We start from the raw sequence: 17,820 nt of genomic DNA, 5'->3' as shown, positions 1-17,820 counted from the left end.
AGGGAGGGACAGGCTCAGCATCCCTATGTTACAGAGGGAGGGACAGGGCTCAGCCTCCCTATGTTACAGAGGGAGGGACAGGCTCAGCATCCTGGTCTCACAGAAGGGAAGAAAAAACTAAGCCTGCCATCTTATAAAACAGAGGAATAGGGATTAGCATCCCCTTCTTACAGAAGGGAGGGGCAGGGCTCAGCATCCCCATCTTACAGAAGGGAGGGGCAGGGCTCAGCATCCTCATTTTACAGAAGGGAGGGACAGGCTCAGCATCCCCATCTTACAGAAGGGAGAAGCAGGGTTCAATGTACCCCATTTTACGGAAGTAAAATCTAAGACCTGGGGATCTCATCACTGGCCTGAACCTAAGTGCTGACTTTATGCCTGCCTTTAAGTGAGTGTGTGGGGAGCCAGAGGGTCTGCCTAGAGTCCCACCCCATGATATACCATGATGGTCTTGGAATGTAGGCCACAAGGTGCTGTAGGTGGTCCTGGTGCTGAGCCTGGCCTCCAGAAGCAGCAAGTTCTTCTGTTGGGGGCACAGTTGTGGCATGGGGCTGGCAGGCTCCTTCTCAGCCCCTCCAAATCAGAATCCTGTATTTAGGGTCCAGAGAGGGGCTGTGTGTTGCCCATGAGGCCCTGCCTGGTGGATCTTGTTGGGGGCAGAAACGCCCTGAACTTCTGGGGCCTAGCCCCTGGTAGAGAGGAGGCCTCTGCCCTGCTTTGGGATTCCTGAGCCCCAGGACAATGTTGGGGAGTTGCAAGAACTTTGCCAAGCTGCCAGCATTGATGGCAGAGACCCCAGGCATGTCGGAAGGGTACACAGAGATCTGAGGCAGGACCCCATCTTTTTGGGAAGGCAAAGGTGGCCCCAGCATCTGGGGTGGCACCCCAAGGAGAGGTAAGCCCAGGTGGGCAAGAAGGACAAGGGGCCCCAGGGCTGAGACCTTACCCTGACCCTCAATGGACATTTGCTCCTCGTCCCCTCTCATCCTCTGACCCAGGCGGGCTCCACCCCCTGGACCGTCTGGCATGTCTCTCAGGCCCTTTGCCCTCCCCAGTGAGAGGCAGTGACCCGGCTCATCGCTCATGTGGGCCCTTTAGTCCAGTGAGGACCATCCTGGGCCCCACTGACCGTGTCTCCCTGCAGCCCCTCCGATGGTGGTGGTCTGGCTTCCCGTGTGACTCCAGCCTGCTTGTGTGCACAAAGAGCTTCCTGGGCCGTCAATCCCTACTCTACCAACCTGCTGCCACCTGGGCGAGACCCTCGGCCCACAGGCTCCTGGGCACAAGGCCCTAAATATACTTGAGCCCCCAACGCATTTGTGGGCTCAGAGCTGGCGCCAAGCCTGGGTGCCCGGCATCACCTGCCTGGCCCGAGGCCTGCTGTGGGAGCATCTGTCTCCCAGTAGCGTTGGAGTCCCAGCAGAAGGCCTGTCACCCAGAGCAGCCAATGCAGGCAAAGGTTGTCACCTGGGGCCACCTCGGCCCAGTCCTGGGGACTGCCTGGGAAGGGTGTATGGCGGGCCACCTTCCCACCTTGAGAACAGCGGGTGTGCCTGCCAGTGAGTGAGTCGAGAGTCAGCTTGACAGGCAGGCGGTAGCTTCACAGAGCTGGCCCCACTGGCAGCCACCCAGCGGGGCACCTGGCGGCTCCGTTCCTCTCCTGGCCCCTCAGCTAGGCCAACTCTTCCAAGGCTGTTGGAAAACAGGGACTGGTAGCCTGGAAAGGAGAGTGGGCAGACCCCTGCAGGTGAGCGGGCAAGAAGCTGAGGCCCAGAGAGGCTGAGCGATCAGCCCAGGATCCCCCAGACCTAGTGGCCAAACCTGGGGTGCCCAAGCCACCGGGGATGAGCCCAGCTCCTGCATGTGCACTGGGTCAGGCCTGCCCCCATCATGCTACACGGGTGAGTTCCTTAAATCCCCAAAAGACCCCACAAGGCAGGGACTGTCACTATGTTCATTTAGCTCCAAGCCGGCGGGCACAGAGAGGAGGGTGACTCGTGTCTTTCTGGCCTGCAGCAAGCACGGAAGCCCTATGATGTGCGGGACGTCATTGAGCAGTACTCCCAGGGCCACCTCAACCTCATGGTGCGCATCAAAGAGCTGCAGAGAAGGTGGGCCTGGGCAGGGGCACCGGGGAGGGGGCCTGGGACCCATGGTGATGTGAGAGGACCAGGAGGTTGGTGGAGGCAGCACAGGCGAGAAGGACAACCTCGTCTCCCGTCCCCTCCGGCTACATACTTGTCCTGCTTCTCAGAGCTGCAGGTCTCTTCGCAGCCCACCCCACCCACCTGCCTCTTGCTGTACCAGCTCTGAGCAAGGGCCAGGCCCTGCCCCAGGAGACACCCAACACTGGGGAGAACCTGCCAGGCGCAAGGCCCCTCCCCAAGGTCTGCCTACTCCTGGGGTCTGCCCCACTGGAGCTGGGGACCCTAACCATTGGGAGCCAACAGTTTCTGGCTTCTGGCCTGAAGCCTGGGAAGCTTGTTCATGTGGAAGCAGTGTGGTTCTTGGGGGCCTGTGCAGGCCCAGACCAGCTGTGCCTCCATGGCGGGCTAGCCTGGGAACCTAGATCCAAGGGTCACAGGACGGGGGCTAAGGCTGCCCCGCTGACCCACCAAGGAGACGTGAACCCCACCCTGCTCAGTGACCTGGCCTCGCCCTAGAAGAGCCCATTTGCAGGCCTGCCTCTCTGAGCATAATCAAGGCACCCGGCCGGGGGCATTTATGAGGTGGCCATAGCACGCTGGGCAATCCTGGGACCCCCACCCTGCCCAGGGAGCAAGTCTAAGGAGCACTCAACCACTAGCCCTCATCTCTGAGCCCCCTGCCCAGCCCGCTCAGAAGCATGGGACTGGGAGGCACCTGGCAGGTTTGTGGGTGGCAGCGGTGGGTGACCCCAGAGGGGGCGGGCTGCTTGTTGTCTTGTTAGGTGCACTGGAGCACCTGCCCACCAGCAGGCTGGGTGTCCGTGTGGTGCCTGGGCCAAGCATGAGCTAGTCTCTGTCTCCCTCCCTCCCAGGCTGGACCAGTCCATCGGAAAGCCCTCCCTCTTCATCTCCGGCTCAGGTGGGTTTCCATGTCAAGGCATCCTGGGCATGGTGGCCCACGTTGGACCCTTTTCCCGCCCTCCACCTGCACCCACCTCTCCCCACCATCAGAACAGCTGTCGGGGGCTCCAAAGTGCCTGACAGGCAACAAAAGCCAGGGAGAGGGAGGCAGACATACCCCAACCCAAGCAAAGTGGCTTTGAACGTGTTTTACAAAGAAATTTCAATTAGTACAAGAACCCACATGGATTCTAGGCCATTGAAGATCTGGGCGTGGAGATATGACCGGATCCTGTGCAGGAAGGGACCAGAGGAGTGGGGTTAGGGGATGAGTGGCTGGCACAGAATTCGAGGGGCCATTGGTGGCAGCAAGGTAGGTGCATTCTCCAGCTCTGTGAGTGCACCAGTGGAGCACAGGGCCAGGCAGCTCAAGTTTAAGTGGGAGCTGCAGCTTCTGCAGGGGCCGCCCTGGAGGGCAGAATATAGTGGGTTTGTACAGCAGGCAGCCCCCCTGGCTAGGGCGTGTCCCTGTCCTCCACTGATGCGCTCTCAGAAGTCACAGAGCTGGGAAGGGTGGAGCAGGGCCATGCGACCACGGCCAGCACCCTGACCACCCCACCCCCTCCTGAAGTTCTCGCCACAGACACACTGCTAAAAGATGTCCTCAGAGGTTCAAGCTTTCCGACCCTGACCTACCACACCCCTCCCCCCGCCAACATGCATGTCCCTGACGTCCATGCTTTACCCCCTAGAAAAGAGCAAGGACCGTGGCAATAACACCATCGGCGCCCGCCTGAACCGCGTGGAGGACAAGGTAGGCGCCAGGGTCCCGGCCCACGTCGGCTGGTGGGGGGCAGCAGGGCAATGCTCCTGGTGGTCATAGTCCTTGGGGCCGGTACAGTGCCCTCCACAGTGGCGTTTCACTCCTCCGGCTCTGTCCCAGCGTGTGTTGGGAATTGGATGGTGACCTGGGCCACTGCGAGTCTGGCTCCCCGGCTCCCTCCTTCCTTCCTTCTGTGCTCAGTGTGGCCCACATGACGCCAGGGTCTCCCTGCGGCAGGGCTCACCTCCACTCCTCCTCACCTGGCTGGGCGTTGGTCCCCGTGGGAGGAGTTCGGCCTAAATTCAGGCCAGGCTGGTTTCTCGACCTCTGAACAAGTGGCGTCTTTACTGGCACATGGTGCTGAGCGGCCACAGGCCCCTCCCTGCAGTAGCTGAGGACCGCCTGGCACGTGCCAGTGTGGGCAGTGCCGTCTGTAGCTGCGTGTGGCTCCTTTGGCCTCCAGCCTGTGTGCGCTTGGGGACATCAGAGGCTCTGACAGTGGTGCAGGGATATATCGGGCAGGGAGGAGGGGCTGTGGGCTCCAGGACCCCCCACTGTAGGGTCCTGACCGCGCTGGAGGGTGCAGAGTGTCAGCTGAGGCCCTGCTGGGCGTCCACGTGGGACTCAGGGCCTGTGGCTCCTTTTTGGTGCTGCAAAGCCCATGCTCCCTCTGCTGCAGGGCACCGGCCTCCTCGACCCACGCGGCCTCGGCCCCTGGGATGCCCGCTCCCCGCCAGGCTCTGTGCCCGTCGCCTAACCTCTCAGCGAGGGCGCCTCTTCCCAGGGCATCCAGGGAGCCGCGGGAGGTTCTAGGGGTGGCAGGGCCTTTCTCAGGCCCACAGCTGGCACTTCCCTTTGAAGTCCCTGCGGGTCGGAGCGGGCCTTTATCTTGCCACACAGCTCCTCCGTGTACATGTGTATCTGAAAGTAGCTGGGAGGCTAAAAATAGAGAATTTCGGCCGGACGGGGAGGGCGTCTGCTGCTCAGTTTCCCCAGCAACGCCTGGCTCTCGCCCACTTCGATCTCACCTGCAGCTGGGCAGACGGGGCAGGGGCACGGCTCCCCATTCCTGCCCTGTCCTACCTGGGCCTCGGGCCTGCAGCGTCACCCTTCCTCCTGCACAGTCCGCCCCTGGCCTGGGCTGACCAGGGCTCGGAGACCAGTAAATGGGATCAGGCAGAGGGAATTGCGGGCCACTGTCCGGGTGCCCACTGGGGCCCGCACTTCAGGCCTGACCTACTGGGGCCACGTGACACCAACACCCTGGCGGCGCTGGAGGACCTGGCCCACCTCAGACAGCAAAGGCCTGAGTGGGACTGGTGTCTCTCCTGTTCTCAGGCAGATGGCCCGGCGGGACGCGTCCCTGTCTGGCGGGGTGGGAACTGAGAGCAGGAGAGGTCAGCTCAGCAGGCCAGTTGGGATCAGAGGCTCGGGGCCCTGGACTCCGCCGCTCTGGTGAACGAGATGCATCCTTGGCTTTGGCTTCTCTTGGCACGTGGGCCCAGGGACTTGAGTCTGGCTCCCCCGTGAGAGGCAGCAGTACACAGGCCGGGGACCCTGCATGGGGCCTTCCAGGCGTCAAAGGAAGCAGAAGTGGAGCCAGGGAATGGACCCAGGCCACCCCCACTCCTCGCCCAGCCCTGGAGCATCCCTGGCCAAGGTTGCCTTTGCTGACTGGCCCCACTGCTGGCAGGAATCATGGCCGCCCCTGGGCCCCTGAGCCTTCCTGCCCTCAGCGGCCCTGGGAGCAACCCTGCTGCCCCATTTTCCAGATGCGCGCACCCCTCCTCAATGCCCTGTCCAGGTCCCGTTCTATCCCCACTCCACTGTTCCAGGCCTTTCTTATGCCTCTCAGGACAGGCCACCCCTTTAAACCCAGACTGGAGCCTGGTGTCCTCTGGGGTGACAATGGGTAGGACTCAGGGTTCCCTGGAGCAGTGCGCCCTCCCCAGGCTGGGGTAGCGGCCATCCTGCAGTGGTCTGAGAACCAGGATGCAGCCCTCAGTCGGCCAAGGTCAGCGTGGTGGGCTGAGGTGGGGCCAGCGCTGGCCTTGGGGGTACACAGTCACGTGCCCGCATTTCTTCAGATCTGAACAACAAAGGGAAGTGTTTTCCGGAGTCCCTGATCCCCGGGAGCAAGGTTTGGGAACAAGGCCCCTGATGGCCTGGCCCCCAGGCTCTGCGCCCAGGAGAGGGGCCGTTTCTGGGTTGCGAGGATTTGAGGATTCGAGGGGATTCCACACGTGTGGCACTTAGCCAGGCTGGTTCTGTGCTGCCTTCACCCCACTGTGCTGCCGGGGAGCCGGTTCAGGCTGAGAGGCTGAGCCACCTCCTTAGGATCTCTGAGGTCGTAAGCAGGCCCATGCTGCACGCTGACCATCTGCGCCCCGCCGTCCGTCAAGGCATCGATGGAGATGCGCTGTGCCCAGACAGAGGCTGCCGTGGGGCGGCATCCGGCCCAGCCAGTGGCAGCCCGCCCAGCCCCTCCCCAGCCGCTGACTGATGCCCCACTTGGGGACAGACCCTGGGAAAGGGCCTCGCCAGGCCCAGAGGGTACAGTGGCATGTCCTGGGCCCCACCTTATCGCTGCAGCCATCAGGACCATAAACAACCCCAGAGCAATCCTGCTGACTGCGGGAAGTTGGGGGCAGGAAATTGAGCAGCCGCCCAGCCCTCGGAGGCCCGGAGGCCCAGAGCAGTGGCAGAGCCACCACCGCCAACCCCAGTCAGAGCCCCTGGGCCTTCCCAACCCCTCCACGCTGGCCTCTGGCCGGAAGGGAGCCTGGCCCCAGCGATGGGAGTCAAGGCTCCAGCCCCCGGCTGCTTCCTCATCTCAGCTCAGGTCCTCGGCTGTGACAGGGGTCCCATCCCAGGCCAGCTGGCCCAGGCCAGGAGGAGGAGCTGGGAAAGGGGCCTTTGGGATGCGCGCTGACTGGCCCCTACTCTTGGGAGCAGATTGTTGTGAGGTCAGGGGCCTGGGGTGGCCACTTGCAGAGAGTTCCCAGGGAAGGCCAGCTCAGCCGGGTCAGGGGCGTCTCGGTTCCCCTGCAGGGAATGTCCAGGCCAGGGGCCACAGCGGGGAGAAGGGCCTCCCACACTTCCTTCTTCCTGGAGTCCCGGGGCCTTGTCGCAACTCTGGCTTGGCAGTGGCGTGCCTTTGCTCCAACGGAGAGCCCCCATTTGCCCTTCAGGATGGCCCCTGTCCCTGGGGTACCTTGCACCCCTGTCTGCGGCCTGGCCTGGGTATGCAGCCCACCTCACTCCAGAGATGCAGAGAGCAGAAAGAGCATCCCCACCCTGCAGCCTGGCCCCGCAAGCCTTGCTGGCAGACACTGGCCCCGCTGCCCGTGGGTCTCCCTTTGGTTGTGAAAAGAGAGTCATGAACTGCTCTTTGCTTCTGTTTAAAGATCACTAGAGCTGTCGCATACTCTTTCATGTTGTCTTTATTCCGGAAAGGACTCTTATTTGCCCAAATAAAGTCTCTTTTACAGGTGGGGAAACAGGCCCAGAGAGGTTGAGTGGTTGCCTAAGGTCACAGAGCTAGTTAGGTGAAGCGCTGGTCCCTGAGGAAGCCCTGAGGAGGTGGAGGAGACAAGGTGGAGAGAAACAAGGAAACCAGAAAGCTTTTCATAAACATAAGGAGTCTGGTTGAAAAGAGGCTGACGTGAACAGCGCGGGCCAAGGTGGGGCGGGCAAGCAGTGAGCTGGGTGGGCTGTGGTGGGCAGGGGAGCAGCACTGATTCTGGCACTGGCAGAGGCCTTGCCAGGCCCTGGGACAGGAGTCCTGAGAATACCAGCCCCTGCCCGGCCCCCAGTCCCCAGCACCCCCAGCGTGGGTTTCTCCGGCCGGCCGCTGGAGCCAGGGCTGCTGGGGAGGCAGGCGTCCCCTTGGCTCTCCGGGGCCCCGATGGAGAAGCAGGCTGCTCCAACCCTCCTCCCCCAGTGTGTATTCTTAGCTCAGGGCCCGGGACCTGCTGCAGTGTTTACGTTGAGCCCTGTTTATTTTGCAAGCTCAGCTCATACTGCTTTTGCTGATATGAGGCGCACAGTGAGCTGGGAAAATTTCTTTCTTCTCTGTTTTGGCCGGAAATGTTCATGGCTCAGAGCCGGACCCAGGGAAGTCCTGGGTTTCCAGGCCCCACTTCAGAGAGTGTGGGTGGGAAGGGGCCCCTACCACCTGACATTCCTTCCACTGCCTCCTGTCCTAGAACCCTGGCCAGGCACACCTTTCTCCTGGATAGGAATGCCCCCCAGCTGGGACCCACACACACACCTCCCCCGGACCCCTTTGCTGAGCACACAGCTGCCCTCCCCTTGGACCAGGCAGGCCCAGCTACCCGGAACTCAGCATCTGCCCCAGCCACTGTTCCTCCTGCTCTGTCCCTCAGCCCAGAGGGAATCTTCCGTCCACCCAGGCCTAAAGACGGGACCCCGAGGTGTTGTCATCCCAGACAACTCCCCCTCGCCAACCCCCGGAAGCTGCCTCAACAAGACCCACCTTGCTCTCAGCCCCACTCCCTCCATGCTGAGTTCAGGGCTCACACCTTCCTCATCTCACGCTTAGCTTATTTTCCCAGCAATCTATAGAGTCTCTGGCCTCTCCCACCCAGCCACCACTCCTTCACGTTGTCTATTATTTCCTAGACACTGCTGAGCCCACTTGCTAATGTTTCATCCAGAATTTTTGTCCGTATTTGTGTGTGAAATACGTATGGAACGTGATTTTCCTTTCTTATACTGTCCTTCTCAGGTTTGGGATCAAATTTACGTGAGCCTCACAGAACAAGTTGAGAAGTGTTCCCTCTGTTTCTATATTCTGTGATATTTTGTATAAGATTAGGATTCCTTTTTTCCCTTGAATGTTCAGTGGCACTTAAATTCATCTAGCCTTGGCGTTTTCTTCGTGGGAAGATGTTTAATTCTGATTCAATGATTTTAGTGGTTACGAGACTATTTGAGTTTTCTATTTCTTCTTGTGTCAGTTTTGACAAGTTACATATTCTAGGAATTTGTACAGTTCACCTTAGTTTTCAAGTCTATAGACATTTATGATTATTTTAGTGTCCGTATTATCACTAGCTGCACCCCCTTTTTATTGCCAATACTGTTTATTCGTGCCTTCCTTTTTTTCCCATTGATCAAGCTTGCCAGCTATTTGCCAATTTTATTAATATCTTCAACAAACTTTGGACTTGGTTGATCCTTGTTACAGTAGGTTTGGTTTTGTCTCATTCATTTCTCTTTATTTTTTTCCTTCTATTTACTAGAATTAATATTGTTCTTTCTCTAACTTCTTAGGTCGGATAGTTATTAATTTTCAGACTTGCTAGATTTCTAAGGTGTGCATTTAAAGCTGTATATTTTTTCTCTAAATACCACTCCAACTACATCCACCAAATTTTGATATATAGCATTTAATTTTAATGTTCATTCACATATATATTGTTCTAGTCTCCATTATGACCTCTCGTTTATCCCAGGAGCTGTGTAGCAACAGGATTTTTGCCATGTGGTGAATGTGAGAGCTTTTGAATATTGTTGCTCTGCTGTCAGAAAAAGTGATTGCATGCTATCAATCCTTTGAAACATTTTGAAATATGTTTTAAGGGATAATATGTGGTCAATTTTTATACATTTACCTTTTGTACTTGAATACTGTGTGCGTTCTGACACTGTTGGGTGCAGTTTCATTTTATGTCCATTAGAACAAGCTTGTTAATTGTTTTGTTTAAATCTATATCCTCATTGGAATATTTTTATCTACTTGATCTATCATTAGTGAGAAATGTGTTGAAATTCCAACTATTGTGGAGCATTTGTCTAGTTTTCCTTCTATTTCTGTCGATTTTTACTTTATATATTTTTAGATATATATTTATAATTAGGTACAAATCATATTCAAGTTTTTATATATTCACTGCTGGATTTCAACGTTTTATAATTACGTAGCACCCTCTTTATCTCAAGGAGTGCTTTTTCCCTTAAAGTCTAGGCAAACTTAATTTTGTTTGAACACCTTTTTTTTTTTTAAAGCTTTATTGAGGTGTAATTTAGATGCCATAAAATTCATTTAAGATAAATGTATGACAGATTTTAGTAAATTTCTAGTTTGATGTGTGCAACCAGCACCCAAGCTAAGCTCTAGAACATTCTGAACACCCCCCAGATCCCCGCGGTTCCATCCGCAGTCACTGCCAGTTCCCACCTCCAGCCACAGTCAGTCACCCATCTGCTTTCTGTCTCTGTATGCTTAAACTTCTCTAAGGCTAGAAATTTGCCTTTTCTGGACGTTTCATGTAAATGAAATCGAACAATATGTGGTGTTTTGTGTTTAGCTTTTTTCACACAGCGTAATGTTCTTGGGGCTCCTCTACGTTCCACCCTGCATTTCTTTCCTTCTTAATGTTGAATAGTACTCTGTTGTATGGGCAGACCACATTGTGTTTATCCATTTCCCAGTTGATGGACATTTGGATTGTTTCCAGTTTGGGGCTATTATGGGTAACGCTGCTGTGAACTTTTATCTGCAAGTCTTTGTATGGACATATGTTTTCATTTCTCTTGGTTCGGTTCCTAAGAGTGGTCCCACTCATATGGTGAGTTTCTGTTTAACTTTCTAAAAAAACGTCTCAGTTGTTTTCCAAAAGGTCTGTACCATTTTGATTTCCCACCAGTAAGGCACAAAGGTCCCACTTTCTCCATATCCTTGCAAATACGTGGTATGGTTGGTCTTTTTTGTTTTAGCCATTGGAGTGAGTGTGTAATGGTATCTCATTGTGGATTTGATTTGCATTTCCCTAATCACTAATGATGTTGAGCGACTTTTCATGTGCTTATTAGCCATTCATAGTCTTCTTTGGTGAAATGTTTATTCAACTCTCTTGCCCATTTTCCAATTAAGTAGTTTGTTCTGTTATTGAGTTGTCAGAGTTGTTTATATGTTCTGGATACAAGTCCTTTATCAAATATATGACTTGCAAATATTTTCTCCCATTCTGTGGCTGTCTTTTCATTTTCTTAATCATGTCTTTCAAAACACAAAAGTTTTAGATTTCAATGAAGTCCAATTTATCTTTTCTTGTATGGCTCGTGCTTTTGATGTTGTATCTAAGACCTCTTTGCCTGCTCCAAGGTCGCGAACGCCTTCTTCTAGAAGTTTATACATTTCAGTCTTACATTTAACTCTATGGTTTATTTTGAGTTCGTTTTGGGGTGTGGTGTGAGGTAAAGTCCAACTTAAGTTTTGTTTGGTTTTGGTTTTGCTTATGGATATCCAGTTGCCTCGGCACCATTTGTTGAAAAGACTATTTTTTTCCCCATTGAATTGTCATGGTACCTTTGTCAAAAATCAGTTGAGCATAAATAAATGGGTTTGTTTCTGGTTTCTCAATGCTGTTCTATTGGTCTTGAAGTCTATCCATAAACCCACATTACACTGTCTTGATTATTGTACCCTGATATTAAGTTTTGAAATCAGGTAGAGTGAATCTTCCAATTTTGTTTTTCTTTTTCAAGTTGTTTTGCCCTTTCTATGTTCCGTGAATTTTTGTATGAATTTTAGAATCAGCTTGTCAATTTCTACCCAAAGGAAAAAAAAAGTTTGCTTAGATTTTGATAGGGATTTTGTCAAATCTATACGTCCTCTTGGGACAAATGGACGTCTTAACAATGTCGAGTCTTCTAATTCATGAACATGGTATATCCTTTCATTTATTTGGTCTATTTTAATTTCTTCAAGTAATCTTTTGTAGTTTTCAGTACACAAATCTTTTGTTACATTTACTCCTAAATATCTTCTTATTTTTGATGTCAATGGAATTGTTTCCTTAATTTCATTTTTGAGTTGTTTGTTACTAGTATATAGAAATACAATTAGTTTTTTATATCAAGCTTGTAAACGGGGACTTCACTGTTATTAATTTTAGTAAAGTTTGTTGTTATTGTTGTTGATTCCTTAGGATTTTCTACATATAGGATCATGACATGTGTGAATAAAGACAGTTTAACTTCTTCCTTCCAATCTGGATGCCTTTAATTCTTTTTTTTTTTTTTCTTTTTGCCTAATTATACTGGCTTGAACTTCCAGTAAAATGTTGACTAGAAGTGGCTAGGAAAAAATCACTCAGTCATTCACTATTAAGGGTGATATTAGCTGTAAGTTTTCTGTGGATGCTCCTTATCAGGTTAAGGACATTTCTTTCTATTCCTAGTTTGTTCAGAGCTCTTAGCATGAATGGATATTGGATTTTGTCAAATGCCCATTCTGCATCTTTCAAGATGGTTACGTAGTTTTTATGCCTTATTCTATTAATATAGTGTAATGCATTAACTGATTTTGAGGTGTTAAACCAACTTTGCAATTCCCACTTAGTGGTGGTGTATAATCTCTTTTATACATTGCTGGATTTGGTTTGCTCATGTTTTGTCCAGAATATTTGCATCTATATTCATAAAGGATATTGATCTGTAGTTTTCTTGTGATTTATTTTTCTGATTTTGGTGTTAAGTTTTTAAATTCTTTTTAACCCCATGTACTCATTTTAGATGTCTTTTGTAAACACTATATGGCTGTGTTTTTAAAAATTGTTTAATACATTTACACTAAATGTAATTTCTAATATATTTGGATTGATTCCTAGCAATGAATTTTGTGCTTTCCATTTGTACTCAATTTTTCATGTTTATTTCACTCCTCTTTTTGGCCTCCTGTTGGATGGATGATTATTTCTCATTCCGTTTTTCCTTCTACTGGTTTTGAAGTTATGTATTCTATTGCCATTCTTGTGGCGGTTAACCCAGAATATTTTAAATGGATATAAAGCAGAGCTAATTGCTGTCTTTACTCACATTTGTAAATAAGGACCTGAGGACACTTCAGTTTCAGGCACTCTCCTGCTGACTTATATGCTTTGTTGTATATTTCGGTTCAATTGTGTTTATTTTTTAACCTAAAAATTCATAATTAGTAGTGTTTTATACAATTAATATGTGTTTAAACTTACCCGCCTATTTGCCTCTTTTGTCACTCATTTATTTTTATCATTTATTTTTCATCTCAGATCTTACATCTAGGATCACTTTTTTTCTGGCTAAAATATTCATTAGAATTCCCTTCAGTGACAATCAAAATCTCTCAGGTTTTGTTTTAAAATGACTGTTTTGCTGTTGTTTTAAAAAATATTTCCACTGGGTATAAAATTCTGGGCCCTAGGTTGCCAAATGATTTTCTCTTAGCACGTCGGAAATATCGTCCAACTCTTCTTTGGCTTCTACTGTTTCTATTAAGAACAAAGATGAAGATGAATTGTGGCTCCTTGGATGGCAATGTATCTCATCTCGCAGGCTGCTTTTAAGATCTTTCCTTTGACTCCAGTGTTCTGCATCTTCACTATGATGTGTCAATACAAAGTTTCTTTTGTTGGTTCTGCTTGCAATTCAGCAAGTTTCTTTAATCTGCGGCTTGGTGTCTTGTATCCATTCTGGATTACTCTCGGCCATTATCTCTTCATACTTTGCTTCAGCTTATTATCTCCCTCTGTAATTTTCATTAGACATATGGTAGACCATCTCACTCTCCCCCATGTCTCCTAATCTCTCTTTTTTTCCAATCGCCTTGTTTTTCTGTATTCTGGATAGTGTTTCCTTTCCATCTTCCAATTCACTAATTATTTCTTCAACTATATCTAATCTGCTGTTAAACCCATCCAATGAGTTTCAGATTTCAATTATTTTTCTATTTATGTAAATTCTATTTGATTTTTATTCACTCTTGACAGATCACTTTTATAGTATCTTCCTATTTACTTGTATATTTAAACTTTAAATAAATCTCTGGAAGTGGGTTGGATATGGCTATTTTATATTTAGTTTTCAATAATTCTGGCATCTAAAGTCTTTGTGAGTCTGCTTCTCTGTTTTTATTTTTCTTCTGCTGGCTCTCATTCACGATGTTTCATTCCTTTTAAGAGTTTTCTTTTTTAAAATAGTAAGTTCATATATCTTAAAATTTGTCTGTGGGAATTTTTGGGCCCAGGGCAACGTTGAGGTCCTCAGGGAGGGTGCATGTTGACCTCTTCCTTTACGATCCACGTGGGAATACCACCAGCCTGGACTTTACATTCTGGGCTCAAGGTTTTCCAGACCACCGAGGTGGTATGCATTTAGGCTTCCAAGCTAAGAGTGGATCAGCTTGTGGATGTGACTTCTCAGGGCAAATATTGTTCTACTCCCCTTGGTGGCAAGGCAGTTTTCTTTACAGTCGTTCCCGGAAGTGGGTTATTTCTCACTGTCCCTCACATAGAGCGTGGAGCCTTTTGAAGGTCCCACCTTTATGTCAGGCTCTGCTGTGAGACTTCCCAGCTGGAGCAGACCTGGGCTTGGATATGTGGCCATCCATCGCCTGTGACGTTACGAAAGCCAAAGCTCAAGTTGACTCAGTTCATCACATGCCTCCAGGGCCCCTCTTAGTTCTGTGGGTTCCATTCTCACCACATGCTGAGCCTGTAACCTCCCTTCCTTCCTGGTTAGTGCATCAATGCTGGTGCATCTCCCTCTCCAACATGTGGTCAGACAAGCTCTGGTCCACTTCCAGGGACAGAATCAGGATTTTGAAGATGGGATTTTTCTGGGCAGCCTGTGTCTCATGGCCGCTATGTCCCCAGCTCCCAGTGCTGGTTCCTGCTGTGTTCCAGCTCCCCATGACACTGGGAGCTACTGGGCAGTAGTAATGTGTCTGGTTCACGCTGGTTCCTAGGGTCTTAATCATAACTGGATCTCATGCTGGGACTCCAGGGTGTCAAGCTGGGCCATCAGCCCTCAGCAGGCTGGACTGAGGACAGCTTTCTCCAGGCCCTCCACCCCTCAGAGAGGAACCAATCCCCCACTAAGTAAGTGGTATTGTACTGAGGCCAGCTGGCCCGATTCCGCTGGGAGCCTCTGGACCAGGGGCTGCAAACTGGCCTGTAGATCAAATTGGGCCCCCAACCTTTTTATGCATTTAAAACAAAAAACAAAAAACACAGAAGAATGTGTGGCAGAGACTGTGTGTGATCTATGATGCCTACAACATTTACTGTCTGGCCCTTGATGGAAAGATTTGCAGACCCTTGACCTAGGCCAGTGTTGTCCAACAGAAAGAAAATGTGAGCCACGGGTATAATTTTAAATTTTCTAGTAGTCACATTTAAAAAAATAATAAAAAGAAACAGGTTAAATTCATTTAACCCAATAGATTGAAAAAATGTTATCACTTCAATATATAATCAACATAAAAAACTGTCGGGATGGCCACCATTCTTTCTTCAAAAGCCAGTGTATGTTTTACACTCAAAGCGCATCCAGTTCAGACGCGAAGTTTCCATCAGAACTACTTGGTCTGCGTTTAGATTTCATAAAATTTATATTTGAAGGAGATTCCCATACCTCAGTCGTTCCAAACGTACCTAAACATTTTCCAATCACTGAATTGAGGATCTACATTTAAATTTTCATTGTTAAAATTAAATCAAATTACACGTCAGTTCCTCAGTCTCATGAGCCAGATTTCGAGTGCTCCTCCATAGCCTAGCGGGCCTGGTGACTCGGCGTCTGGATAGGGCAGGTGTAGACTGCCATGTCCTTGTGCACGGGGGCGAGTGTGGTCCCCAGCTGGCATCTGAGGCAGGCCAGGGCCAGGGAGGTGCTCAGTGAACACCGGTAGGTGAGTGGGGGCCTGACGCAGGGCAGACACGAGGCAGCTGGGCGGGAGGGCAGCATCTTATAGCTCGGGCATCCTCTCCTTACCACCCCTTTCCCCAATGGGGGCGCGTCCTTGCAGACCCCTCTGGGCCCCCATTCCACAGAATCTCCCTGGAATCCCCTCCCTTGAACCCCCAGGGCCCATGACCCACGCCTCCCCGCGGTCCCTGAGGACAGCCCGCCTGGGATTCAGGTTCTTATAATCGCATCCGCCTCCCACAGGCCTTGGCTGCCCCCCACTTGGGCTCTCAGGAGGCCATTGGGAGCAGTGTTCGCTGCCCGAGGCTGCCTTTCCAGGCCGCCCCTGGAGCACCAAGCTGCCTTGGCCTCCACGGAGCACCTCACCACCAGCTAGGGCTGGCTGCATCAGAAAGTCGGGCAGCCTCGAACGGGTACGCACGGCCCTGGCCCGCCTCCCCTCTGCCCAGCCCCCACTTTCCTCTGCCTCCCCCCAACCCTTCTCCCTTTGCTGGTGAGCTGTTCTTGAATGACACAGCCGTAAATAGGCGAAGGCGTGGGGCTCTGGCTGATCAAAGGGCTCCCTTCAGAAGCCGTCATTAGTTGCTATTCTGGGAACTGGTTATTTTAAGGTTAGTGTATTTTTTCTTTCCTGAGGAGCCGTCTTAGTGGATGGCGAGGTCCTGAGGTGCTGGCTCTTCAGTCAAACCACACAAGCCCTGTTTTGTCTAGGGTTTCAAAGATAAACCTATAATGAAAGCGTCAGTTGACGCTGAGCGCCACCACTTCGATTCCTGGGCGGAGGTGGGCGGGCCTGCCGGGGAGTCCCCGCACCCCGCAAGTACCAGGGAGACTTGACGGCCCCTGGGATGGGGCTGCTGGGCCCCTGGAGGGAGGCTGAGGTCAAAGTCCTTTGGGTCTGGGCCGCTTGGGGCCTCTGGGGAGCCGCACCTGGCGTCCCGACCAGGGCAGCCCCCACAGGCCCTGCCTTAGAGCCTGGCTCAGGAGGCGTCTTCCTACAGACGGCCCGGCTTGGGCCGCCAGTCCTCTGTGGGAGGATGCCCACCTCACCAGCAGCCAGGGGAATGCCCACTGACGTCAAAATTTAAAAAAATGATAATAGCCCATGCTGGCACCCATGTGGGGAAACCGGCACACTCACATTCTCACATTGCTGGCAGGGACATGAATGACCACAGGAACAGGGCTTCTGGACAGGATTCTAGCAGCCTCTGTTAACGTTACAAATGCACGTTCCCTTTGAGCTAACCTCTCCACTCCCAGTATGGGGAGCACCAGGGCTGGGGACACTGATTTGTGACAACGAGACACCAGGAGCCACTTGATTGTAGAGAGGGCAGACTCGGATAAACCGAGGTGCCTCCAGCTGTGGAAGGTTGTGCAGCCTTAATCCACTGCGCCTGTGAGCCTGTGCCCATCAGTCACCCCAGAGGGACACCCCAGTGAGTGGCCAAGCAAGTGAGACACCAAGAACAGGGATGCCAGTTCATGAAACCATGCTGCCCAAGACAGAGTCGGGGAGAGCAGTGGGCTCAGCCCAGCCCCAGGACGCTGGGTGGTCTGGGCCGTAGACAGCGTGTGCAATTCAGAGATGCTCAGCTCTCGTTTTGTCTGAGGTCGAGACGCTTCTCCCAGTCGGCATGCGTGTTCCGGGGTATTTCAGTGGAGGCGCGTCGGAGACGAGGTAGTCGCCGTTTCTGTCCGGCCTTCCGCTCGGGTCCTCAGTCCTCTGTCAGCCAGGCCCACTCTCCCACCACGAAGGACTGTCCCCTAGTCTCACATTCGGAGTCCTTCCCTGGAGAGTCTTCTCTGGGCCTCCGGGTACGTTCAGCACCCGTCATCCGGTCCTGGCTGTTGATCTGAGCCTCCTTTCCCGCTGGCCCTCTCCATGCCAAGATGGGGCCGTCCATCAGGGCCAGGCCCCTGCCAGCTCTTAGTTCCCCCAGCCAGGAAGTGACAGACACATCATGTCTGCTTGATCCCATTGGCGAGAATGAGTTGTGCGGCCCCGCCCAGAGGATTTGGGGAATGTGGTCCCAGCAGGACAACACGATGGGGGGAGCAGAAACCTTTGGAGTCATCCATTGATAGGGACATTCGTCTGTCCACCTACGTGCGTCCAGAGGCAGCAGACACCCTCTGTGACTTGGGCCTGCCCACCTGAGTGTAAGGTGGCCTCCACGGCCGACCTGTTCTTGTCCACATAGGGCTCACCTCAGCAGCCCTATCCGGGGC

General features: G+C 51.9%; 1 protein-coding gene across 1 annotated transcript in view; it reads left to right on the top strand.

Annotated features, from left to right (window-relative positions):
* KCNQ1 (potassium voltage-gated channel subfamily Q member 1) overlaps positions 1-17,820 on the top strand; it is a 149,795-nt gene that overhangs the window by 72,037 nt on the left and 59,938 nt on the right. Inside the window, exons 6-8 of the mRNA XM_046644082.1 lie at positions 2,017-2,111; positions 3,020-3,066; positions 3,800-3,861. Of these exons, the coding sequence (XP_046500038.1) occupies positions 2,017-2,111; positions 3,020-3,066; positions 3,800-3,861 (204 nt within the window). The remainder of the gene's footprint in view (positions 1-2,016; positions 2,112-3,019; positions 3,067-3,799; positions 3,862-17,820) is intronic.

The sequence above is a fragment of the Equus quagga genome, chromosome 17 (assembly GCF_021613505.1).
Source record: "Equus quagga isolate Etosha38 chromosome 17, UCLA_HA_Equagga_1.0, whole genome shotgun sequence".
NCBI classification, from domain to species: Eukaryota; Metazoa; Chordata; class Mammalia; order Perissodactyla; family Equidae; genus Equus; species Equus quagga.
This window is presented reverse-complemented; position numbering and strand designations above follow the sequence as displayed.